Genomic DNA, 24,895 nt, shown 5'->3' on the forward strand with positions numbered 1-24,895 from the left:
GAAGACCTTTCTCTCTGTCTCTCTCTCTCTCACTGTCCACTCTGCCTGTCAAAAAAAAAAAAAAAAAAAAAAAAACACAAAAACAAAAACACCGAAGAAACCCTGTACACGATTCTGTCGTAGAACGGATTTAGTTGACGGCAGGGGCGGAGGGGAGTTCGGTGTGGGTAATGGAAGCAGATCTGGGTTTACCCCTATTTCATCACTGCTCGCTCTTTTTTTTTTTTTTCCATCTTATTTGATATGCAAAGAGGCATGGGGGTGGTGGGGGAGAGAGAGAGAGAGAGAGAAATATCTTCCATCCATTGGTTCACTCCTCAGATGCCCACAACATCCAGGGCTGGGCCAGGCTGGAGTCAGGAGCCGGGAGCTCTGTGTGGGTCTCCCATGTGGGTGGCAGGGGCGCAAGTACCTGACCCATCACCTGCTGCCTTCCAGGGTGCGCACGAGCAGGAAGCCGGATGGGAGACAGGGCTGGGACAGGAAACAGGAGCTTGGATGGGGATGCGCTGTGTGCAGTGCCCGCCTCTGACGCTTTCTTTGCAGGGGAGCTTATCAGGCAGAGAGGCTTCCGTGTGTCCGTCCAGGGCCATGGTGCATGTGGGCCTAGGCTGTGCTCGGAGGCCGGGCCTGGCACCTCGCAGGGCGGCCTGGCTACTGGGACTGTCCCTGAGCTCTCTGGAAGTGCTGCTCGTCTCCACCCTTCTGAATCGTGGGAGTGTCCCACCGCTGCCTCCTAATCTGGGCCTGTGGCACGCATAAAGGCAGACGGGGCTGAGGAGCCTGGGGTGGGGCCCCTCCTGCTGAGCGGTCTCGTTTGTGTCCCCCAGCGCCAGCTGTCCAGCCATCCCCTGCCCCTCCCTCCGCAAGGGACTCTGGCCCCTTCCTGGTCTGGCTGCTTGGTTGAGGAGGGGGCCGCTTCTTGGGAAGACCCATGCTGGTGTCCCTGACATGTGAGCCCGGCGGGGTGCAGCTGCTTCCATGGGAAACTCCCCAAGGTTGCACTCTGTTGTTTCTCCCTTTGGTTTTGCTCCTTGATCTTGAGGCTGGGAAAGCCCTAGTCCTGACCTTGAACCTTGGGCGGACCCAGCCTGTGGTGCTGGCCACACATGCCTCACCTAATCGTGTTTCCTGACCACACAGGAAGTGAGCCAGGTAGGAAGGGCCCAGGAAAGGCCCATCACACTCTAACCACACCTCCCTCCCTCCCTCCCTCCTTCCCTCTCTCCCTCTCTCTCTCTCTCCCCCTTTCTTTTTCTTTCTAGCTTAAACCAGCACAGATCTGTTCCCCTACAGTTCTGCAGGTCAGAGGCTGACCCAGGTCCCAGCGAGCTAGAATGAAGGGCTTGGCAAGAGTTTGTTCCCGGCCGCAGGTGTGAGGGGCGCAGCTGCTTCCTCGCTATGCCCCTTTCTGCAGGCGCCTCCGCTCCCTCCTCCAACCTCACAGCCCACAGAGACACCGCCCCGAGGTGCAGCACCACTCTGCTGCCAACCTCCCATTTCCTCCTCTGACTCCCAGTTCTGGGAAGCCACATCTGAGTTTCCAAAGGTGCCTGGAGGGCTGGGGAGGGGTGGGAGACACCTGGCCTTCTCCCCTGCCTCGGCCACAGCCACTCCTCTGCCGCGGTGACTGACAGCCTAGCAGGTGTCAGCGTCTCAGAGTGCTTGTGGCTGAGCCACGGAGCCTGGGAGGTGGTTAGAAGCCCTGACCCCCACCTGGCCTCTGTCCCCTGCCTAGAGCTCTCCTTGGCCAAAGCCGAGCCTTCACACCCCCATCCCTCCATGCAAGCCGTGTGAGTGGCAGGAGCCCGTGCGGTGGCCCTGGGAGATCCTGGCACTGACGCTCCCTGGGAGGCCTCGGGCCGGTTACCTGACTTCTTGTGCCTTAGTTCCTCACCTGTGAGATGAGGATAATGATTGTACCAATTTGCGTGGGGCCGTTTTGTGCATTAGATGAATTAATCACGTGTAAGATGCTTCGAGCAGTGCTGAGCTCACTGGAAGCGCTGGGGACGGTCTCCCTCTTATTATTGGACTTATCAGCTTGCCGTGTTTAGATATGCGTGTTTCTCCAGCCCCTAGGCACACAGTAATCACAGCACTGCCTCTGGCAAAAGCTCAGCTATAGAGAGGAGACTCCCACACCCCAAGACCCCCAAGACGGGTGCAGGGATTGAGATTACTGGCATGTCTGCCTGGAACGCGGCTGGGGTCCCACCCGTCCCGGGTCCCTTGCAGATCTGCGTGACAGTGTCCAGAGAATGGATCCTGGTGTCCACACGCGGACCTGGAGCTCAGGGACCCGGTGGCTGTCTTGGTGGCTGCTGGGTGTGTTATCTCTTGTTGCTTCTGATTGGCCACGTCTGCACCCTTCTATGCCCCTCCCCGTGCCCCGGCCAACCTAGGGTGTGCGGCCTCAGGCGTGGAGCCTGGCAACCCCAACTGGGGAATCGTGTTTGCCCAGACTGAGCCGGCCAGGGCCGTGTTGGGGACTGGCGTTTCCGGGCCACGTGGAGCACAGGGAGAGCCCCCCACCCCGCCCCCGTGAGAGGCGGAGTCTTGAATGCCCCAGCCAGCAACACGCCAGGGAGGCCACTCTGGCTCTGGGGGGCTCCCAGGGGCCTCCCTGTCATGCCCCAAAGCCTCGAGTATCGCAAGGAGGGCTGTGGCGGCTGGGGTGGGCGGATTCTGCTCCCAGGATCTCCCCGACAAGCCCAGGCTTTTTGGAATAAACAACAAAGTAAACTTGGCTTTCTTGCAATTTCCTCCTAGAGCCACTTGCAAGGGGAAAAGTACTCACAGCTGTAGCAGGTTTCTGGTTAATTGAGGTGTTGACCTTTCTTCTCTTTCCTGTGGGGCTACAGACCAGGGGCCGGTCCCTCAGGGCCTGCTGAATGGACGGAAGTCCTCCTGCTTGCGACCCACGGAGCAGGCGGCCCACAGTGCGCCCTGCCTTTCCTCCATGGGTGTCCAGGGTCTTGGGGGAGACTGGGTGAGAAGTGTGCACCGCTATGGTGACACAGCCCAGAGCACTGGCCAGGTCCCTGGGGGAAGAGGAAAATCTCCCATGTCCCATGGCGGGAGGGACCATGTTTGTTGAGCAGTCTGTGTGCTGGCCACTCTCAGCAGTAAGGTGGGCACTGTCACGCGCGAGGCTCAGGTCCCACTGCCCTCCTGTCCTGTCCGGGCGCGTGCCGTTCGCTGTCAGCCGGGCAAGTGTTGAGTTAGAGGAGTCGGGGTGGGGGGCGGCGCCACGAGGGGGGGGCAGGAGGTGTCCTCATCTGCTCTGCCTGTTCCAGATTAGAAACTCAAACACTTGGGAGGAAAACTGGCTTTTTTCCCTCCTTCTCACAGAGATAAGCTTTGGGTGGGGCTCCCAAAGGCCGGAGAACTTGCTGTAGGAGACAAGGCTCAGGACCTGTTGGGGGAGGTGGGCGTGGTGGGTGGTGGGGGGTGCCGGAAAGCGGTGGCTGCTGGGCGCCAGAAGCCAGGACTGCTGGAGGAGACCCAGGAAACCACCGCCGGGGCCCCGTCCCTGCCCCCTGGTGCCACCTCCACAGCCGCATCGGCAGCCACCCCGTCCCGGGGCACAGCAGCCACCCCGTCCCGGGGCACGGCAGCCGGGGCAGCATGGCCTCCGCTGCCCGCCCTTGCACCCCCAGCTCACAGACTGCCTCCCTGTGTCTTCCAGATGGCATCTACTATGGAGACAACCGGTTCGATGCGGCAAGCGAGTCGGGAACGGCCACGCTGAAGGCTCGGCCCAGAGTGCGGCCCCTGTTGACCTTCCTTCCTCTGGTGAGTTTGTGCCTGCCCTGCTCTGAGGGTCTGCTCTGGGCGGCCACTCAGGAAGCAGCCCCGCCTGCCCGGGGCCCCTGTGGGCCTCAGCCTCATCCTCTGCCCGTTCTCTTCCTTCCTGATGCCAATCCAGGGGGTCTACCGGGAGGAGGCATAGCTGAAGCTCAGGATGGCCAGGCTGGGATTGGGGTGCCGGCTCCTCGGAGGCCAGAACTCAAGGAGAGGCTGGAGAGAGCTCTGTGCTGGGGTGGCACCGCGGTGGGAACCCCCGTTTGCTGTGTGCCAGACCCTGCAGATGTGGCCAAGCCAGAGATGCTGCACTCAGGGAGCTCCCGCCCACTGCGGGGACCAATGAATCACCAGCCTGTCAGGGCAGCCAGTCCAGCCACAAAGGAGCGGTCAAAGAGAGCTTCCTGGAAGAAGTGACTCCTGAGCTGTTCTCCCAGGACAAATAGTGATCCTTGGGAGAAGGGCATGTGGGGCAGGTTTATTTGTTGGTCTGACAAAAACTCCTTTCTAGAGCCCGCGGTTGCGTTTTTGTTCTTTGCTGGGGAGAGACCCCAGACCACTCCTCTATGACTGGTTGTGTTTACTGCGGTGCGAGCTCCTGGGGTTCCTGGCGCACTCTAGATGAGTGCTGTGTAACAGGACTATAGCACAAACCTCCTGTGTAGTTTAACTTCCTAGCAGCGCCATTGCAAGTACAAAAAATTAGGTCAAATTAATTTTAACAATGCTTTACTCAACCTGTTATAGTCAAAAGACTAGCATTTCAACATTTAATCGATATAAAAATACCAATGAGACATTTTATATTTCTTTCATTCTACAGTCTTCACAATGTGGCATGTATACGTATAGCATATTCCACTTCTTTTGTTTTGTCTTCTTATTTCTTTGAAAAGCAAAGAGACAGAGCTTCCGTCTTCTGGTGCACTTCCCAAACACCTGCAACAGCCAGGAACCCAGAACTCAGTCCAGGTGTCCCACGTGGGTGGCAGGGACCCAGGTACTTTGGCCATCACCCGCTCCTCCCAGGGTGCAGAGGAGCAGGAAGCTGGAATTGGGAGCAGAGCCGGGACTCAAACCCAGGCGCTCTAATGTGGCTGTAGCTGTGTGCCAGGTGCTTGCTCCGGCACGTCCCACTTCTCTAAGCGACATTTCCAGTCTGGTGGCCTCTTGTGGCCAGTGGCTGCTGTCAGCCAGGAATAGCTAAACAGCCACGCTCCTAGATTGCAGGTTCTCTCCTATCTGCTGTACCTGGGTCCTGGTTGGGACAGTACTGTTGCTGGGTCATGCCCTTCCAGGCCACATACTCAGAACCGCAGTGGCATGGGCCCAGAGCGGACACACCTGGGCCTGGACAGAGTAGAAATGGCTGTCACCCCTTGATGGCTGCTGCCATCCTGGGGCCGCTTCCCCCACATCTGGGCCACACCCCAAGAGCCAGCAACTGCAGGCTGAATGCAGGCCCAGCTGCGGGTCCTCTGATTGACTGCCGTCTTGCACCTGCCCCTCCCCACCCCTGCACTCCCCCCTACTTTGGGCTCCTCCAGCTTCCTGGCCTCCCTGCCTCTGCCCCTCTGGTTTGGATCAGGTCTGGGCAGAACATGACTCAGGAGCCGACTGACGCCAGGCTGGCCTGGCCATGGCGCTGCTGCGGAGTGCTCCTTGGGAGGCGGTGCCTGGAGGTGGGGGCTTCTCCCCAACAAACTCCCGTTGCCTCCCTGGGAGGGACGGGAGAGTGAATACTTGGGGAGCTGACAAAATCAGGTCCTCATCCTGCAGAGGCAGGCGCTGCACCCAGGAAGGGGGCGTTCGCTGAATTATTTCGGTGCTGGCTGAACGCAGAGCGGTCCTCTGATTGGCTGTTGTCTTGCACCTGCCCTCTCGCCCCTCTTCTCCCCCCTACTTTGGGCTCCTCCAGCCTTTCTGGCCCAGGTGCGCTGAGCACTTAGTGTCTGCCAGGCGCCATTCCAAGGGTGTCGCATGTGTTAGCAGAGTTACCCCACGAGGAAGGGGCTCTCATTCATCCCCATTTTTCAGATGAAGCAATCGGAACACAGGGAAGGTCGGTGAAGGGTCACGTGACTCATCAGCGGCAGAGCTGGGATCTGAATCTGAGGTCCAAGTTCTATCCAAGCCATCCCACTGTCCCCTCCTCCCACTACCTGCAGTCTTTTTATTTCCCCTCCCAGGGCCAGCGTCCACTTCCCTGCCTCTTGGGTCAGAGACCCCGTGAGCTGATGAGCCATATGCACACAGGCTGGCTAACCATTTCAGCCAGAGGGCACTCAGGCCCCAGGAGCCCCTTCCGCTGGGTTAGGAACCCTTGGCCCAGGAGGCCCTATGCCAGGGACAGTTTCATTCTGTGGATTCAGGTCACCAGGTCCTCCCAGCCTGGTTCACCACCTGCCGCTGGCTTCCATCCCGTCCAACCCTCTGTCTCCATTCCATTAGGCTCTGCACCGGGAGAGTGGGGAGTAGCAGGCAAGTGCACCCACAGGCACACACGCACATCCCTGGACCCCTGGCCCCCACAGGTCAGGGTGGGCAGGGAGCTGGGGCTGCACCTGAGCCTTGCCTGACACTGTCCCAGCTGGCTGGGCCTCCGCCCCTCCCAGGCCAGGCTGCTCTGGAGCAGGGGAGGTTCCGGGCCGCAGGGCCCCAGAAGCCAGACAATGGGCCTGGCCATCTTCAGCCTGCTAGGGGCCAGGTTCAAAGGAAGGGGGCAAGATGAGGTGCAACAGGCAAGGACAAGTGCTTCTGCCCTGTCCCTGGAGCTGTCTCACACACACACACACAAACTGCTTTCTACAGGGTCCTCCGGCCAACAGCCAACTATGAAAGGGACCTCAGGATGCCCCAGTAACTGGGATGGTAGCCAGCGCCAGCCCCAGCTCTGCCCCTGGCCTGAAGCATGGCTGGGGACCAGGGCTTCCTCCCCCTGGGCCTCTGACATCTCCCCGGTGAGCAGAGAGTGGGGGTGCACAGCAGAGGTCCTCAGGGTGTCCCCAGCTGTGCCCTTCTGTTAGTGATTCCTTCCTGAATGGGAGCAGGCGTGACTGTTGTCTGCAGGCCCCTGAGGACCCCGGGGTCACTCCTCGGGGCCCCTTCTGCACTTGGTAGGCCTGGGCTGGCTGAGAACCTGTCCAGGGGGAGCCTGGGTGCAGAGCCCACGGCACAGCCGGTCCTCTGCTGCTGGGGCGGCGTCCATGGAGCCACAGGCCAGGGAGGCTGCATGGCTTCCGGCTCCCCCTTGTCTTCCCAGGGGAGAAGCAGGCCATCCCCACGGTGATGGGAAGGATTCAGAACGAAATGCCCAAGTGCAAATATGGGGAAACTGGCCAGACAGGTCCCCGGGGTGCCCCGGGCGGCGAGAGCTCCCTGGATCACCCCACCCTGTGAGTCAGACAGGCATGGCCCTGCCCGCTCCGGGACCCCTCCCTCATCCCTCTGCTGCCTGGGAGCGCAAAGAAGCAGCTGCAGCCAGCTCCGCCTCCTTCCCACCCCACCCAACTGCAACTCTGGCTCCTTGCAGGGTGGGATTCCAGCCCCTTAGCGTGAGTCAGGCACGGCGGGCGGTACTGGCTTCTGACGGGCTCACGCGGGTGATGTTCGGCAGAAGGGGTGGGGGGTGGGGGGCGTCAGAGGCCTGCTCTCACCAGAGCACAGAGGCAGCTGCCACCCCTGCCGGAACCCAGCAGGACCCTCCAGAGCCCCGTCCGCCCCGTCCGCACTCCCACCCTTCCCTGCCCTTTGGCCGCCCCCACAGACTCTGGGCTGACCTCCCCCAGTCCAGCCTGCCCTCAGTGGGACCAGCCAGACAAGGCAGCCTGCAACCGGGCGCAGGGCAGGGAATTCTGGAGTGGGTCTAGAAGGGGAAGGGTCTGGGCTCCGAGGCCACGTTCCCTTCCTCCTGCTGACGCCTGCCTTGGAGGGAGAGCCAGAGCTTCCTGGTGCATGGCCTAGGGCAGAGGCTCGAAGGGCAGTTATGGGATGGCAGGCAGGTGCAGGGGACGGCGCCTCATCCGTGGGATTCTTCTCCGGCTCCCAGGATGGGTCCGAGCTGTGACAGAGCCTGGGGACCAGGGTCGGGGAAGCACCCCGTCTTTGAGCAAATGCTCACTGTCTCAGGAGGCAGCAGGTGATGGTTCAAGTAGCTGGGCCTCTGCCACCCGTGGAGGAGACCTGGATGGAGTTTCTGGCTCCTGGCTTATGACCTGGCCCAGCTCTGGCTGTTACAGGCATTTGGGGAGTGAAGCAGCAGATGGTAGTTCTCTCTCTCTCTCTCTCTCTCTCTCTCTCTCTCTCTCTCTCCGTCTCTCTGCTTCACAAATACAAACTAAATCAGTTTTTAAAATCAAAAAAAGAAAAAGACAAGAAAATGCTCCCTGGCTCCCAGCTCAAGAGGCTGCTGGGTGGGCACACACAGGGGTCTTTGAAGTCAGAGGCACAGCCCTTCTGGTTCCCAGTACCCCCTCTGGCCAGCACCCACACAGCCCCCAAAGCCAGGACAGCTGGTGAGGCTCCGCCCAGCGGGGTACATTGGCTGCCTGGAGGAGCTTCCTATGGCTCTCACCCTGGGTCAGGGGTCCTGATCCCCTGTTCCCCAGCCGTGCCTGGTTCCACCTACCTCTAGCCCAGGGCCATCTCCTTTACTCCCTGCAGATCCAAAATCCCCCACTCCAGGACTGCCTCCCCTCCCCTCCCCTCCCCTCCCCTCCCCTCCCCTCCCCTCCCCTCCCCCATCAGGCTGTAGGAGGAGTCAGGTGAGGAAGTTTGCACTCCACGGCTCAGGCTCAAAGCCGGCGGTGCCCAGGGTCAGCCATGCGCTGCCTACTGGCCCGGCCCCTGCTGTCCCACCCTTGGGGCTTGGCTGGGCGCTGCGGAATCCCAGGCATGAGGATGTGAGTGTGCCAGCAGATGGGCTGGAGCCGCCAGTGGGGTGAGCCCTGCCCTCTGAGCCCTCAGTGGTGCAGCCGCAGGTTGAGCAATAGGTTCCCACCCCACCCCCCATCTTCAAAGAGGGCACTGTGTCAGTCACTGGCCGAGAGTGCTTTCTTCCCTCCCTTCCTCCTCCTCTTCAACCCCGAGATGCCAGCAGTCAGCAAGGGCAGTGGGGGGACTCCTGGTGACTCACCCCTGCCCCCGGGAAAGCCGCCACGAGCCTGGTGCGAGCGTGCTGCAGCCCTGCTTTGCGGGACCTCCAGGTACGCGGTGGCCCCTGACCATGTCGCAACACACCCCAGGGCAGTGGCCTCATCCCCACTGTACAGATGAGAAAACCGAGCCTCGGAAGGGCACACTTATGGAGCGCCGGCCCTGCCTGGGACATGGTCTGTGACTGCGTTCAGATAACAGGCTTCGGTGCCCTTCTGGCGTGTCTGGGTGCAAAGCTGATGTGCATTCCACAACACTCAAAAAAACCTATTATTGCATCGGCTGTTCTTTTCTAATCACGAAGGAACAGAAACTCTTTGTTAAGAACCGAGAAGGAGCGATAAGAATAAGGAAGAAAAGCAATACGAAGGTCTTTGCAGTGGCACGGCCGGGGAGCCCTTCCACGCGAGAGTGAGGCCTTGCAGGGTTTTGAGGGGCGTTAAGGGGTGCCTCCCCCGTGCCCGGCTGCTGGCCTAGGTGGCCGGTGGCCCTGGTTTCTGGGTGTCGTCAGCCGTGGGAACAAGGAAAGGCTGAGGCCTAATTCTGTAGCGTTCCCCGCCTGCCAGGGCCCGGGCTGGGTTCTGCCCCGGGCATGGAACAAGCTTGGCTGTGGCAGCGGGGCCGGGAGAGGCTGTGGCCGCCCAGCCTGGCCCAGGGACGCCCAGCCTGGCCCAGGGACGCCCAGCCTGGCCCAGGGAGCTGGCTCAGCAGGGGTGCGCTCAGATGCGCATTTGCATGTTCTCTGCTTCCCTGCCCTCCCGCTGGTCCGCCCCTCTCTTGTTGTAGCTGCCACCCTCAAAGGGCCCCAGAGCTAGGGCAGCACCCTGGGGCAGCAGGTCTGTCATTTTCCCAGGGCAAGAATGCCCAGGGTGGGACCGTGCAGAAGGCGGGGCCCAGCCAGCTCCCCAGGGGCAGCAGTGACCTCACGCCCAGCCCTGCCTGCCTGGCTGCCTGGCCGGTGGCTCCTGGACAAGAAGCTTTGAGAACTTGTCCTCTGGGCTCCCCTCCTCCTTCATCCCACTTCTCCTCCTGCCCCACTCCGGGGCAGTGGCCCGTCCCAACACCCCGTCATTGAGGGGTGGCCCTCGGAGCCATCGGGGTGGCAGTGTGCAAGGCAGAGGTGCCCGTGTCACAGGGGCCGCGCAAGGCCATGTTTTCAGGGCTCCTTGAACTTTTGGAGGGTTTGCAGAAGAGGCCCGGAGACAGACGTGAGCTTGCTTCTGAACTTGTGGCCAAGCTGGCACCAGAACACAGGTTTCTCACCCTCTGTGTCCTGAATGCTTTCCACCACTCATTCATTCACTCACCCAGGAGTTTATTCATTCAACAGACATTTCTGGAATTTTCCAGTCTGTGCCAGTCACAGACAAAGAACCCGCGGTCACATGACCCTCAAGCAGGCTGGGCTGGGCAGCAGGCTGCAGCCCTCTATTCTGCTCCTACATTGCAGGAGGAAAACGTGAGGACAGGCTCTGAGGTCTCTGTGCTGGTTGGCCCTGCCACGTGTTGGCTGTGTGTCTTGGGACAATGTGCTTAACCTCTCTGTGCCCCAGCTTCTTCATCTCCAAGATAAAAACACTGACCCATTTCTTAGGGTTGCTGGGAAGACTGACTGTGTTGCCTGAATGGTGCCTTGTGCACAGTAAGCATCTGGCAAAGGTCAGCTGAATGGACAGAGCACACGGGACCGGGGCAGGGGGCACACGGGGAGGAGAAGTGAATTTGGGCTGCGGTGGCCAAGAAAGGCTGCGTGCGGGAGGGGCGTTTAGTCTGGGGTTTGGAGGATGGCCAGGAGTCTGTGGAGTAAGAGCCCCAGCAAGGCTGCGGAGGCCCGGGAAGATGTGGGAATGAAGTCCAACCAGGGACGCACCGAGGGTGCAGGAGGCAGGCATCTGTCCATCAGGCCGGGAAGAGACGAGGGCTGAGGAATGGCCGAGGTTCGCCGAAAACGGCGGCAGCGGAGAGAGCACCTGTCGTTCAGGCTGCTGCAGAGAGCAAATGAGTTCAGATGGAAAGCGCCGCCAGGGTGCCTGGCACGGGGTCCGCCCTGGACGGGCAGCAGCTGCCCGTGTTACTGTGAAGACTGGGGAGTGGGTGTCTGACCTAGCAGTCGAGACGCCAGTTCAGGCTTGCTTCTCACATCAGACAAAGTGCCTGGGTTCAATTCGTGCCTCCAGCTCCTGACACTGGCTTACAACCAGTGCAGCCCCTGGGAGGCAGAAGAAATGGCTCAGGTAGTGGGGTTCTTGCACCTGTGTGGAGGACCTGGGCACAGTTCTCAGCTCTTAGCTTTGGCCTGGCCCAGCCCTGGCTGTTGCAGGTATTTAGGGAGTGAACCAGTGGATGGGAGCACTCTCTCTCTCTGCCTTTCAAATAAATAAACAATGTTGAAAACACAGAAGATTGGGAGTACTGGGGCCAAGGAGAGGTGAGATGCAAACATCCAAGAACCAGTGGGTACATCTGTTCCACATCGCCCCCAACACCTTTTCTGGATGCTCTGGCCTCTTTCCTGTTTTAACTTTTCTTATAAGACAAGCGTAACCGAAAACATACCATTTTAACCATATTTTAAAGTGTACAATGCAGTGACATTAAGTGCCTAGCTTTTTGTTTTTCTAATCCCCACGTGCAGGAATGTACAAAGAATCTGCTGGACCCATCCCCGCAAGGTCTCTGTATTTTGTCATGCTTGCTTTCTGGCGCCTCCTGCTGTCCACAGGTGCGCGCTGCACCAGTGAAGCAAGCTGAGATACTATGTCGCTCGCTCCCTACACACCGCAGCGCTTTAGCTAGGGACAGAGAGCGCAGGAGTGATCGGGAATTGATTATTGATACAGTTCTTTTATCTAGTGTGCCATTTTATCCAGTGGTCGCCAATGGTCTCGTTAACATCCCTCATGGCAAACCTCTCCCCCCGCCCTGCCCCGCCCCATTCCAAATCCAATGCCCAGCATTCTGGTGTCACCTCCAAGCCGTTGTCTTAACCAGGCTGGCCCTCCATTCTCATCGGCTAAAGGAGGCACCACCCCTGTCCACAGCTGCGTATTCCACACTGGAAATGTCACCTTCCAAGCCAGTGCGTGCGATGCCACTGCCCGGAGCCCTGTGCTGAACCGGAGGAGCCAGTTGCCCTCTCTGTGTTTTTCTGGTCTGGGATTCAGATGAGTTTGTGTTTGCCTTCCCTCGGTCCTCCATGAGCAGGATCGCTAAGTGAGCCACATGGCCAGGCGGGGGCCATACTCAGTGCAGGACTGGCCTCTGCTGAAGCCATGAGGTTGTCGTGGTGGTGGTGGGTGTGTCCCAGGACCTCCGGGTACAGGGGCGGGGCCTCAAGACCCCAAGCTCTGCCTGAGCCACTGTCACTCCCCCTGCCCGGTGGGCTTGGCTGTGGGCTCAGCGTCTGCACAGAACAAAAGTAGGGGGTAGCATCGCCTCCGGCCACCAAGCACCCTGGGTGACCATGAAGGTGCTTCTAGGACTCCAGGGAGCTCGGTTTCAATTGTTCACGCACTTTTACCCTTGTGGGGGAGGGGGTCGGAAGGGACAGCACTTAACTAGCAGTTCTGTCATCCAGTTCTCGTGGGTGCCCTGCAGAGTAGGAACTGCCATCTCCATTTGGTAGGTGGAAATGGTCTGAATGATATGTAGAAAGGCAACGAGGGGGAATACAGTGCTGTGACGTAGTGGGTAGAGCCGCCACCTGTGACGCTGGCATCCCATGTGGGCGCTGGTTCGTGTCCTGGCTGCTCCACTTCCGATACAGCTCCCTGCTCATGGCCTGGGAAAAGCAGTGGAAGATGGCCCAAGTGTTTGAGCTGCTGCTACCCTCATGGGAGATCTGGATGAAGCTCCTGATTCTGGTTTGGTCCAGCACTGGCCATTGTGGCCTTCTGGGGGGGAGTGAACCAATAGATGGAAGATCTTTCTCCCTCTCTCTCTGTAACTCTGACTTTCAAAATAAAGAAATAGGCATCAGAGGTCTCAGCCCTGGCCTGGCCTCCATCTCACTGAAACCATACTTGATGAGGGTTATCAGACAATCAGTGATTTGCATGTGTGGGTGGCACGGATCAGAATGTGGGAGATACACTTCTGATGAGCCAGGCCCTGTCCCTGTCCTGGTTCAGAATCCCTGGGATTGAGAAATGTTAAGAATAAGCTGGTGTTGGTCATGTGAATCAAGTGGAGGAAGAAAAAAAGGACCAGGGAATGGTTCAGCTTCAGAATTCTGTAGGAACCAGGGAGTTGTTTGCTGCCCCCAGATGCTAGGCTAATGCTGAGACAGCCCTTGGTAACCCAGGGTGTCATGCTTCTTTCTGTGACATCGACCTTGAACCCTCCCTCTTGCATACTGAACTCTTAAGCCCAGAGAGGCAGCAGCATCAGCCCAGCAGCGAGCACCAGCTGGCCTCTGTCTGCCTTTGGGAGCCAGCGCAAGGCAAGCTTGGCCAGGGCTCGCTGGAGGACCACCTGGCCCTGAGCCCCACCTTGGCGGAGCTTGATGGGGCTGCTCTGGGCAGCAGCAGGTCTGCCTGGGCTGCTGCTCACAGGAGAGAATTATTGTAAATAACAACCGCAGATAGCACTTACTGGGCTTTCATAAGGACCCCGGAGCCGTCTTGGTATTTCGCGTGCATTGCATCACGGAGTCCTCACAGTTTCCCTGGAGTGGGTAGATTCTGTTTTTACCACCATATCCCCTGGGGAAATCGAGATGGAGGGAGCGTAAGTACCCTGCGTGGTCATTCAGTGAGCAGGTCAGACCCCAGGGCTCAAATCCAGGAAGCGGGTGCCTGGAGCCCCTGGCCCAGTGCATCATTCCACTAAGGCTTAAATAATGAGAGGCTTTAGAGAGGAAGACACCCAGAAGGGGGCGCTCCTGAGGCCAGGGACGGGTGGTCGTGGCTGTGACTTAGCTTGCCAGGTGTTTCTTTCTTTCTTTCTTTTTTTTTTTTTAAGATTTTATTTATTTATTTGAGAAATAGAGTCACAGACAGAGAGAGGGAGAGACAGAGAGAGATCTTCCATCCTCTGGTACACTTCCCAAATGGCCGGAACCAGGAGCTGAAGCCAGGAGCCAGGAACTTGTTCCGGGTCACCCCTGTGGGTGCAGGGGCTCAAGCACTTGGACCATCTTCTGCTGCTTTTCCCAGGTGCCTTAGCAGGGAGCTGGATTGGAAGTGGAGCAGCCGGGACTTGAACTGGCACCCGTATGAGATGCACGTGTGCAGGCAGAGCCTTCACCCGCTATGCCACAGCGCCGGCCCCCAAAGCATTTCTGAGCCTTGGTTTCCTCGTGTGTTGAATCAGGACAGCACTTCATTCCCAGAGCGGTGTGACTGAGACGTGGGTCGTGCACAGTGCTAGGAGGGTGGGGAGGCGGGGTGCAGCCGGACTGCCCCCGGTGGCAGGTGGTGAGCATGGCCTCGCTGTGGGGCTGGACAGTGGTGGGCACGGGTAACAGGTGAGTGGGAAATAAAAGCTGGCTGGGAAACGGGAGGCCGGGTCACTGAGGATCTTGAAAGCCACCATAAAATGCTCTGCAGCTCTTCAAAGGGACAGGTGTGTGGCCTGTGTTGACACATGGAAATGGTGCTTAGAAAAAAAAAACAGAATGCAAAGTAGTATGTACAAGCCGACAGCTGTGTAAACACAGCCTGGTCCTCCAAACACAGCCTGGTCCGCCAAGCCTGGAGATGAGGAGGGCATCGGAGGTGCCGAGGTGTCCCGGCTCACCTCTGGCAGCTGTGTCTTCGTCCGTGCCCTGTGATAACTAAGAGTACACAGGTCGGGCTGGGGGCGTGGCTTGGACCCCTTGCATCCCCATGGGAGTCCTCACAGAGGCTTCTGGTTTTTGTTCTTTTTTTATTTTCATATATATATTTCTAAAGGTTTATTTATTTGAGAGGCAGAGAGAGAGAAAGAGAGAGAGAGAGAGGGAGAGAGAAAGAGAGAGAGAGAGACAAAAAGAGGTCTTCCATCTGCTGGTTCACTCCCCAGTTGGCCACAAGGGCCGGAGGTAGGCCGATCTAGAGCCAGGAGCCGGGAGCTTCTTCTGGGTTTCCCATGCAGGTGCAGGGGCCCTAGGACTCAGGGCATCTTCCACTGCTTTCCCAGGCCATAGCAGAGAGCTGGATCGGAAGAGGAGCAGCCAGGACTAGAACCGGCGCCCATATGGGATGCTGGGCGTCGCACGCAGCAGCTTTTCCCGTCATGCCACTACGTTGGCCCCATGCTTTGTTCTTAATTGACATATAATTCCTATCACACTGATCTCACTATTCATGGTCTCTGTAGATTTGCTGGAGGCTAAAATTTGCTTGTAATCCCAGGATCAATACTTGCATTTGTGGATGTGCACAGGGCAATGAAAATTTTGAGATGCCCAATACCCAGATTCCCAGCTGAGAGCAAACAAGAGGACCCTTGTGTCAGCTGTCACAACATAAAGAAGCATCCTTCCTGTCCAGGGCCATGTTTTCTCTTATTTCTTTGCTTTTTGTTGGTGCCTTCACTAAGGGGTGGGCGTTTGACATATTTATTGGTTAAGATGCAGTCTCCCGGCCGGCGCCGCGGTTCACTACGGCCTGCAGCGCTGGTACACCAGGTTCTAGACCCAGTCGGGGTGCCGGATTCTGTCCCGGTTGCTCATCTTCTATTCCAGCTCTCTGCTGTGGCCCGGGAAGGCAGTGGAGGATGGCCCAAGTGCTTGGGCCCTGCACCCGCATGGGAGACCAGGAGGAAGCACCTGGCTCCTGGCTTCGGATCAGCACAGTGCACCGGCTGTAGTGGCCATTTGGGGGGCGAACCAACGGAAGGAAGACCTTTCTCTCTGTCTCTCTCTCTCTCACTGTCTAACTCTGCCTGTCAAAACAAACAAACAAACAAACAAACAAAAAAACACCGCAGTCTCCCTAGGTGCACGTTGGCAGGAAGCTGGATTGGAAGTAGAGTAGCTGGCACTTGATATGGAATGTGAGGTGTCCCAAGTGGCATCTTAACTTTTTGAAGACCTTCATATGCATGGATTTCAAAAAAAATTTTAGGGGTGGGGAGCTGATGCTGTAGTGTAGCAGGTAAAGCCGCCTGTGGCACTGGCATCCCATGTGGGTGCCAGTTTGTGTCCCAGCTGCTCTCTGTCTCTCCCTCCCTCTCTCTGTAGCTCTGCCTTTCAAATAAGTAATCTTTAAAAAACTGCACCAAAATAAACATGTTTTAATTCCATTTTCCATGAACTTTTGAAGTCCCCTTGCATATTTTTTAAAAAGACTTATTTATTTGAAAGTCGGAGTTACACAGAGAGAAGGAGAGGCCGAGAGAGAGAGAGAGAGAGAGAGGTCTTCCATCCACTGGTTCACTCCCCAGTTGGCTGCAATGGCCGGAGCTGCACTAATCTGAAGCCAGGAGCCAGGTGCTTCCTCCAGGTCTTCCTATGTGGGTGCAGGGGCCCAAGGACTTGGGCCATCTTCTACTGCTTTCCCAGGCCATAGCAGAGAGCTGAATTGGAAGTGGAGCAGTCGGGACTCGAACAGGCATCCATATGGGATGCTGACACTACAGGCGGTGGTTTTACCTGCAACACAACAGCACTGGCCCCACATATTTGTATATTAAATAAGGTGTCTTGGGCCGGCGCCGCAGCTCACTAGGCTAATCCTCCGCCTTGCGGCGCCGGCACACGGGGTTCTAGTCCCGGTCGGGGCACCGGATTCTGTCCCAGTTGCCCCTCTTCCAGGCCAGCTCTCTGCTGTGGCCAGGGAGTGCAGTGGAGGATGTCCCAAGTGCTTGGGCCCTGCACCCCATGGGAGACCAGGATAAGTACCTGGCTCCTGCCATCGGATCAGCGTGGCACGCTGGCTGCAGCGCGCTGGCCGCGGCGGCCATTGGAGGGTAAACCAATGGCAAAGGAAGACCATTCTCTCTCTGTCTCTCTCTCTCTCACTGTCCACTCTGCCTGTCAGAAAAAAAAAAAAAAATAAGGTGTCTTAAACAGAAACACCTGGGAAACAAGGTCATGTGTCATTCAGTTGACAAACAGAGGTTTGCAGGAATGGAATTGTCTATTTCCCCAGGAACAATGATTCAGTATCAGCTAGTACACTCTCCACTGCAACTTTATAGAACGCAGCTATCACAAATAACAAGAACTGGCTGGACCGTACGATTCGCTTTTTCAGACCCACCTTCTTGGCAGGCATTTGACTCAGTGGTTAAGATGCCTGCCTCCCGTATCAGAGCTCCTGGGCTGGACTCTGAGAAGCCGGCCCCTGACTCCAGCTTCCTACTGACCAGACTCTGGGAGGCAGTGGTGATGGCTCGAGTGGCTGGGTTCCTGCCACTCGTGTGGGACACCTGGATTGAATTCCCATCTGTTGCAGCCTGGAGAGTGAGCCAGTGGATAGGAGCTCTCTTTCTGTCTCGGCCTCACAGATAAATTTAAAAATGCTTTAAATCCCCTCGTTACTATTTGTGTACCCACAAGGTTGTGCAGACATCACTGTTGCTATAGATTTCCCAGCTAAGATGGCCTCCCAGGGCAGTGATGAGAGACGTATGAGACGTATGATCTGTCTGTCTCTGCTTGCTCCCTGATCTCCCTCTCTGGTCCCTTTCAGAATGCCCAGGAGAACCATGGGCTGGCCGTGCCCACCCCCTCTGTCCCAGAAGACTTTGCAGACAAGGCCGTGACAGGTAAGGGGCCCCTGGGCTTGAGGTATATTTCTTTGTTTCTTCCTTGAAGCCTGAACTCCAAAGCCGAGCATCTGGCCCACCTCCCCAGCTGGTGACACAGCATAGTCCTCGGGCCTCTTGGCTCCTGGCTGCAGTGGGGCTGGAGCTGAAAAGAGCCAGGCCGGCCAAGGCCCCCTTAGCAGGGGAGGATGTGAAAAGTGCAGGCCAGTGGGAACCGGGGCAGCAGTGGTGACGTGGTAAAAAGAACTCTGGAATCGGGGAACCCGGAGCTCCTCAACTGTGAGTGTTGCCCCCTGGGGCAGGACACACAGCCCTCACTTCTCGATACCTTCCCATGAGCTAAGGGAACCACAGTGCCAGGTCTGGAGGAATAGATGAGGTATTGGATGGGATGTAGGTCCTCTCGTGTCCCACCTGTGTTCAAAACCACCAACCTCCCACACCGCGTAAAGAAATGGCTTTACTAGACCTGCCGCAGTCTGGCCTTGTCTGGCGGCTGCACCTGCTGTCTCCTCGTGCTCGCCGCCCCTGCTCCAGTCTCCTGAAGGGTCCAGGGCACATCTGCACCTCGGGGTTTCTGCATGCAATTCCCTCTGCCTAGACTGCTCTCTCTGTGTGTCTCCCCTCACCCCTCCCTCTCGCTGCTTCTCCCCTGCAGCCCTCCCCATCCCAGTCGCTGCCGCCTTGGCTGCACTCTCTCTGTGCCCTAGCAGCCAGTGTAAGCTCCAGGTCCGTCCGCCTGCCCTTTCCCTCAGGGGCCCGGCTTTGAATTCTGTGCCTGACCCCTGGGCACTCGGGGAATGCTGGTTTCCCCCTCTGCTCCTGGTGTCTTGGTTTTGAAGTCGGACAGCGGAGCAGCCATCGGGAGCTGCATGTTCCCCAGGTTCGCCGTGCCCTGGAGGAACTGAGAGGAAGGGGACAAGAGACAGGTGCCACGAAGAGGGACGCCGAGCTGGGGCCTGGGCCCAAGGAGAAGGCAGGCGTATGCGTGGTGGAGGCGGGGGCGCTCAGTATCCCTTTAGCCTGAGCTCATCCTGGCGGCCTTCCTTCTGCACTCCTGTTACACCCTGAGGTGCAGAATCTGCTCCAGGAGCTCTCCCGGCCATGGAAGGCTGGGTTCTTGGTGGCCCCGAGGTCTCAAGAGAGCAGGAGCTGCCTGTGCAAACCACTCCCTCCTCTGGGTTCTTCACTCAACCCCTCCTCACTGAGGAGGTCCCCAAGCCTCTGCCCCTCTCTGTCCTGCTTTCCCTGTGCATCTTACACGGTCTGAGAAGTCGAGCTCAGGTGCTAGCACTCCAAGTGGTCACCATTTACAAAGTGCCTACTGTGTACCCGGCAGCACCAGGAGCCTGTTGCGTGCACCCGTGGGAACTTACTTAGTACACACGGCCTCAGGCGTGAGTGGGCCAGTCACTCTCATGGGCCACCCTGCAGCCCAGCCCTGGTGTGTGTAGAGAGAGACCAGCAAGGCTGCTCAGCCTCGTGCCCTCAGTCAGCTCTGCCTCTCTTCTTCCAGGCACCGGCACACTCGTCAATGGCAATCTGCGACTGTACAGCTCTGTGGGGGACCTCCGGCCTGGACACTATGGCCAGGACCCGCTCATCCCCCCACCACCCCCGGGCCCAGCCCCGCGGCCACCCCAGGACATTTCACCACCTGCTGCGGAGTCCCCGCCACCCCCTCCACCTTCCTTGGCTCCTCCCCCACCTCCCCTGCTGCTGGAACCCCCACCCCCACCCAGCACAGCCCCACCTCCGCCCCCCATAGCCGGGGCCCTATCCCCCCCATCCACCCTTTCCTCCCCTTCGACACCCACCCCTCCTGACTTCATCCCCCCTGCCCCGCCCTTGGCCTTCTCAGCCCCGCCCCCACCCCCCATGCCAGCCCCCGCACCCCCTGCACCAGTGTCCCCTCACACAACGGGGACCCGTCTCTTTCCAGCTGGGGGCGTCACCAAGTGGAAATCGGAGGTGGCACTGAATGGCAGGCAGCCAGAGGCTCCCAGAACCAGCCCCCCCAGGAGCCCTGCTGAGCTAAAGGGGGGCCCCCTGCCACCTAACCCAGAGCCCCACCTCACCTTCCCCCGTGCATTCAAGGTGCCCCCTCCAACCCCAGCCAGGACTTCATCCATCCCAGTTCAGGAAGCACAAGGGACTCCCCCAGAGGAAGAGGGGACCACCAAGAAGACTCCCAACCGACTCTCACTGCCTCCCACCTTCCACATCCGCCCCGCATCCCAGGTCTACCCCGAGAGGGCCCCTGAGCCAGACCACCCTGGAGAGCTCAAGGCAGGGGCACCTGACAGCCCAAGGCTCTGCCAGTCCCAGACCAATGAACAAGCCCCCGCCCCGCCCCCTCCTGCACCCCCCCTCCCTCCACCTGCTCCCCCCCTCCCCCCCGCGGCCCCACCCTTGCCTTCTGCTGAGAAGGCAGCCCCTCCACCTGCTGGGTTTACAAAAAGCCCTAAGTCCAGCTCTCCTGCTCTCAAGCCCAAGCCCAGACCCAAATCCCCCAGCCCAGAAGACACGGCCTCTTCAGCTCCCGTGGACTGGTGGGACCCCAGCCAGATGGAAAAGCTGCGGAGTGAGCTGGCCGCCTATCTCTGTGGCTCCAGGAGAGAAGAGCGCCCACCACTGGGTCCCAAGCCGGGCCCAACCGCGTCCTCCCAGGGCAAGGAGGGCAAGAGGGGCCCCAACCTGCCAGAGACCCAGGAGATTGCCCGCGGTGCTCCTGGGACAAGTTCTCGCAGCGAGGGTGCCAGCCTGGCCCTACCCCCGGTGGACTACATCCCCCAGGACCCCCCAGCTCCCAGCGTCCAGCAGATCCGGAACGAGCTGGAGGCCCGGCTTGCCTTGGCAGCAGAGAAGGAAGCCAAGCCCAGCGTAGCCTCTGCACCTCCCAAAGGGGGAAGAATCTTTGAAAACGGGGCTAATGGCAAGTTCCCCAAGCCTGTGTCCACCTCCCCTCTGCCAGCCACACCACTCCAGTCCAAGGTCACACCTGGACCAGCCACAGCACCCAAGGCCACACTTGGACCACCCAAAGCCTCATCTGGAGCAGCCTCACCAACCAAGGCCACGCCTGGACCAGCCACAGCACCCAAGGCCACACCTGGACCACCCAAAGCCTCATCTGGAGCAGCCTCACCAACCAAGGCCACGCCTGGACCAGCCACACTAACCAAGGCCACGCCTGAACCAGGTACAATACCCAAGGCTACACCTGGACCAGCTACACCACCCAAGACCACACCTGGACCAGCCATACCACCCAAGGCCACACCTGGACCAGCCACACTAACCAAGGCCACACCTGGAATAGCCACACCACCCAAGACCATACCTGGACCAGCCACACCACCCAAGGCCATACCTGGAGCAGCCACACCAGTCAAGGCCACACCTGGACCAGCCACACCACCCAAGGCCACGCCTGGACCAGCCACACCACCTAAATCATCACCTGGACCGGCCACCCCAGTCAAAGCCACACCTGGACCAGCCAGTGCTACAACTCAGCCCACTATGTCGTCCCAACTGATGGTGGAGAAGAACCTCGTTCCAGAAGGCCAGAGGGAGAAGTCAGAATCTCGAGAGGATGCTGTGCCCTCCCAGCCAAGGGCACAAGGGTCACCCTCAGGAGCCAGTAGGCTGCCCACCCGGGAAGCCCTCCCATCTCCCACCCTCCCACCAAAGACCTCCCCTGGCCGGGAAGAAGTGCCTTTTGTCTATAAGCCCCATGGTGGCGGGCACAGCCCCAGCAGAGAGGTTGCCGTGGTGATGCCCACCCTGGCCGGAGGAGAGGCTGCCGGGCTGGGGGACCCTGTCGGGGTGAAGGAGCCCCAGGGCCTGCCCGCTGACCAGCTCCTCAGACACCCGGTGACGGGGGAGGTGGTGGAGCGAGGCTCCCCCATGGCCCTGCTCCTGGCAGCCCGGCAGAGGGCGCAGAAGGGGAGGCTGGGCGGGGCCACCGTGGGGCGGTCCTCGCTGCCCGGGAGTCTCCACGGCCACAGCAGCCCGCCGGAGGCCAGCTCCGACAGCATTTTTTACAGCGAGGGCCGCCCCAACTCCTTCACTGTGGTCCCCAAGTCAGCCAAGGAGGTTGAGAGGGACTCTGCGCCCAGCTTATCTGCCGGGCCCTCGGTTCCCAGCCAGTGGACGCCCCAGCCCCGCAGAGACCCGGAGGGCACAGAGCCCATCCATCGGCACAAATGGACCAAGGCCGAGCCCCAGGCCCCTGTGGCCTGGGAACGGCCAGCTCCCCCCAACCTGCGCCAGGGCCGCCTGCTGCCCAAGTCCTTCTCGTCGCCACCGTCCCCTTCCTTCAAGAGGGAGGAGGAGGAGGAGGAGGAGTTCAACTATGAGGTCATCCCACCACCCCCGGAGTTCAGCAACGACCCCGAGCCCCCCGCCGTGCCCCTCCAGCAGCCCGGCCACAGGGGCTCCCCTCCCCGGAAGGACTTCTCAAACTTGGGGCGGCCCCTGGGCGCGGGCCCCGCGGCGGCTCCAGCTCCCAGCTTCTCGCGCTTCCCCAGGGCTGCGCCCTACTCCGATGCTGCGGGACCCCAGCGCTTCTCGGGTGCCGGCCGCTCGCTCATCAAGAAGCGCCTGTACGTCGGAGAGCCCCTGCGCCCCTCCGCGCTGCCCCGCAGCGGCCCCGGCCGCAGCCTGAGCACCCCCAACTGCTTTGGACCGCAGCCAGGAGCCCCCTTCGCTGCGTCCACAGGCCCCGAGATGCGTCGGGTCAACTCGGCCGGCCGCGCGCCACCCGGCGGCCTGCACACACCCAGGCCGGCCCCGGAGGGTGCCCCCCGCGGCATCGCAGAGGCCAGGCCCAGGGGCGGCAGCGGCGGTGGCAGCAGCGGCGACTACGGCTTTGCTCCAGCCGCAGGCAGGTGAGCTGGGGCTGGACTTGGGGAGGGGGGCCGGGGGGGTCTATGGAAGCACCGCCCTGGGACCACAGAGGATCTGACCAGGGCTTTCGTGAGCAGACTTCTGCAGTGCCAAGCTTGGTCTTTTCCTCCTGTGATCTGGGTGGGGGTGATTGGTGAACTGGCTGCGGATGTTAACCTCACCTCTCCCTTGCTCCTCCCCCAGGTCTCCCCGCAGCACCCCCCACTATGGAAGCCCCATCAACACATTCACTGTGCGTCCAGGAACCCGACACCCCATCTCCTATGCCTACACAGGGGCCCACCGGAAAGCGGCGTCCTGAACCCAGGGTTGTCTCAGCTCTCCCCCGAGGGGTGGGACCTGGGCGCCTGTGCTTGTTGGGGGGATGGGATGGATGCGGCAGGTGTGGGGCACAGAGGGGGCTGTGACCGGGGACCCACGGTGAGTGAGAAGCCGCAGGGAAGCTGCAGAGTGGTGTTTGCCGAACCACTGGTGGCTGTGGGCTGTTACATGTGGGGGGTGGGAAGGGGCTGCAGGGAGGAGAGGGGGTCTTTGAAGGCCCTGGGCTCTGGCTCTCTCCAGCGCTGTCTGTTTTAGCAAGACTTATTTAAAGCAGTTTGACAAGCACAGCCTTATGAGCAGATTCTAAAAGCAAGGGTCCCGGCCCTCGCTGTGAATCGGAAGCCAGGGGGGTGGCTGTCAATGCCTGTCAGGCCCTCACGGGGGCCCAGGCCCAGCCCTGTCCAGCAGGCGCTACAGGTGGCTCTGTAGCCTCCACTCGTTGCCACCCCAAGAGGTGACCCCTGGGATCCCCGGCCACACTGAAGCGGGACCAGGGGTATGCATGCCCAACTTGTGGGGAAGGTTCTGGAACAGAGGCCCTTGGCGTTGGCCAGGAGCAGGGGTGGGCAGATTGATGGTTTGTTTCTCCCTGGCTATGAGGGAGGAGACCTGGCAAGTTTGAGATGAGACAGAGGACTGGGGCTTGCATTGCAGGCCCTTGCAACACTGACGTGGGGGACGGGGCCCAGGGAGCTGTGGGGGACGGGGCCCAGGGAGCTGTGTGGTCAGAGGCCTTACACGGTCGGCTCTTGTGGAATTTGGAGGAGACTGCAAGTGCCCAGTATTATTGAGGCCTGCACACGTGTAGCCGGGATGCTGGGAGAGTGGGAGGCAACAGAGATGAGAACAGCTGTCCGAGAGGAGTTTGCTGCAGGAGAGGTTGAGTTTTGGAAAGTCACAAGTGGCAGGGCTAGGCCAGCTCCGAGCAGACGAGGCCCATCAGGAGGGTGGCCCAGGATTTGCTTGTTTTCCAGGGAACTAGACCCCATTCCATGTTTCAAAAAGGGTCCTGGTTTGAATGATACGTGGTTGCTAAGCATAGCAGGGGGCAGCATTTCTTGGTCTGGTGGCCTGTGTTTCAGTCGTGCCCCAGCACAGCACAGGCCCTAGAGATATGTTGTGTGTCCACTGTTTTATAAAAGAGTTCACTAATTTATCTGCTCTGTTAAGGCTTAAGGGCTGGGGCGTGGGGAGGGCAGAGGAGGGCTGGGTCTCACTTGCTTTGGGAAATAAACAGGCCGGTTTGGACTGGCCTCCTGTGCTGAGCCTGTGGATTCACTGTGGTGTGATGAGATGCTGGGGGAGCCAAGCCAGGGATGGCCATGCGCGGGGTGCCGGCGGACCTGGTGAGCCGGGTGTGGGGCGTTGCTGGAGGGCGGGGGGCAGGAGGGACTGGCTGTGACAGGGTGGCCTCTCACAGGGGTGGCGTGTATGCTGATTTAGCTGAAGCACCCGGCACACGCCTGGCACTCTGTAGTTGCTCGACAAATGGCCTCTTTGGGTGGTGACTGCCTCGTACATGGTGTGTTTCCTACCTGCCGTGTGTGCGTGCCCCTCACGGCTGCTGTTCCCACCCACTGAGAACTCAAGTCATCCCCAGGTGGCACCACGGTTAGGTTAACCCCTCCAGGTCCCTGTCGGGGGCTTGACGCCTCACGGAGTTGCAAGTGGGGCTTCCAGGAAGGGCCTCCCAGGCCCCGCCCATCTTGGGGAGCTTCTGTTTCCCTCTCAGTGCCCTGCCCTGCCCTCTCTCCTCGTGATGGCCTTATCCTGGGAACATGGAGTGGGGACAGTGGCTGGGACTCCCCGCAGGGCTTGGAGCTCTGCAGATTGTTTCTCTCGCTGTCCCCTGCTCCCTTTCCCTTTGCTGGGCCCGGGGCGGGGGAGAGGGGCAGCAGGGAGCCATGGAGTTGAACCCAGGCCAGGGGAGGCAGGATGAGGCCCCGCGCTCTGGCTGTGCCTCTGACAAGCTGCGTGAGCCAGCTCATCTGAGGGCTTGTGCTGG

General features: G+C 59.6%; 1 protein-coding gene across 2 annotated transcripts in view; it reads left to right on the plus strand.

Annotated features, from left to right (window-relative positions):
- C5H6orf132 (chromosome 5 C6orf132 homolog) overlaps window positions 1–24,155 on the plus strand; it is a 34,138-nt gene extending 9,983 nt beyond the window's left edge. For both annotated transcript variants that reach the window (XM_051855689.2, XM_051855683.2), the window contains exons 2-5: window positions 3,692–3,798; window positions 17,580–17,655; window positions 19,172–22,550; window positions 22,753–24,155. In XM_051855689.2, coding sequence (XP_051711649.2) covers window positions 3,692–3,798; window positions 17,580–17,655; window positions 19,172–22,550; window positions 22,753–22,870 — 3,680 coding nt within the window. In that variant the 3' untranslated portion in view covers window positions 22,871–24,155. The remainder of the gene's footprint in view (window positions 1–3,691; window positions 3,799–17,579; window positions 17,656–19,171; window positions 22,551–22,752) is intronic.
- The last annotated feature ends 740 nt before the right edge of the window (window positions 24,156–24,895 follow it).

The sequence above is a fragment of the Oryctolagus cuniculus genome, chromosome 5 (genome assembly GCF_964237555.1).
Source record: "Oryctolagus cuniculus chromosome 5, mOryCun1.1, whole genome shotgun sequence".
In the NCBI taxonomy this organism is placed as follows: domain Eukaryota; kingdom Metazoa; phylum Chordata; class Mammalia; order Lagomorpha; family Leporidae; genus Oryctolagus; species Oryctolagus cuniculus.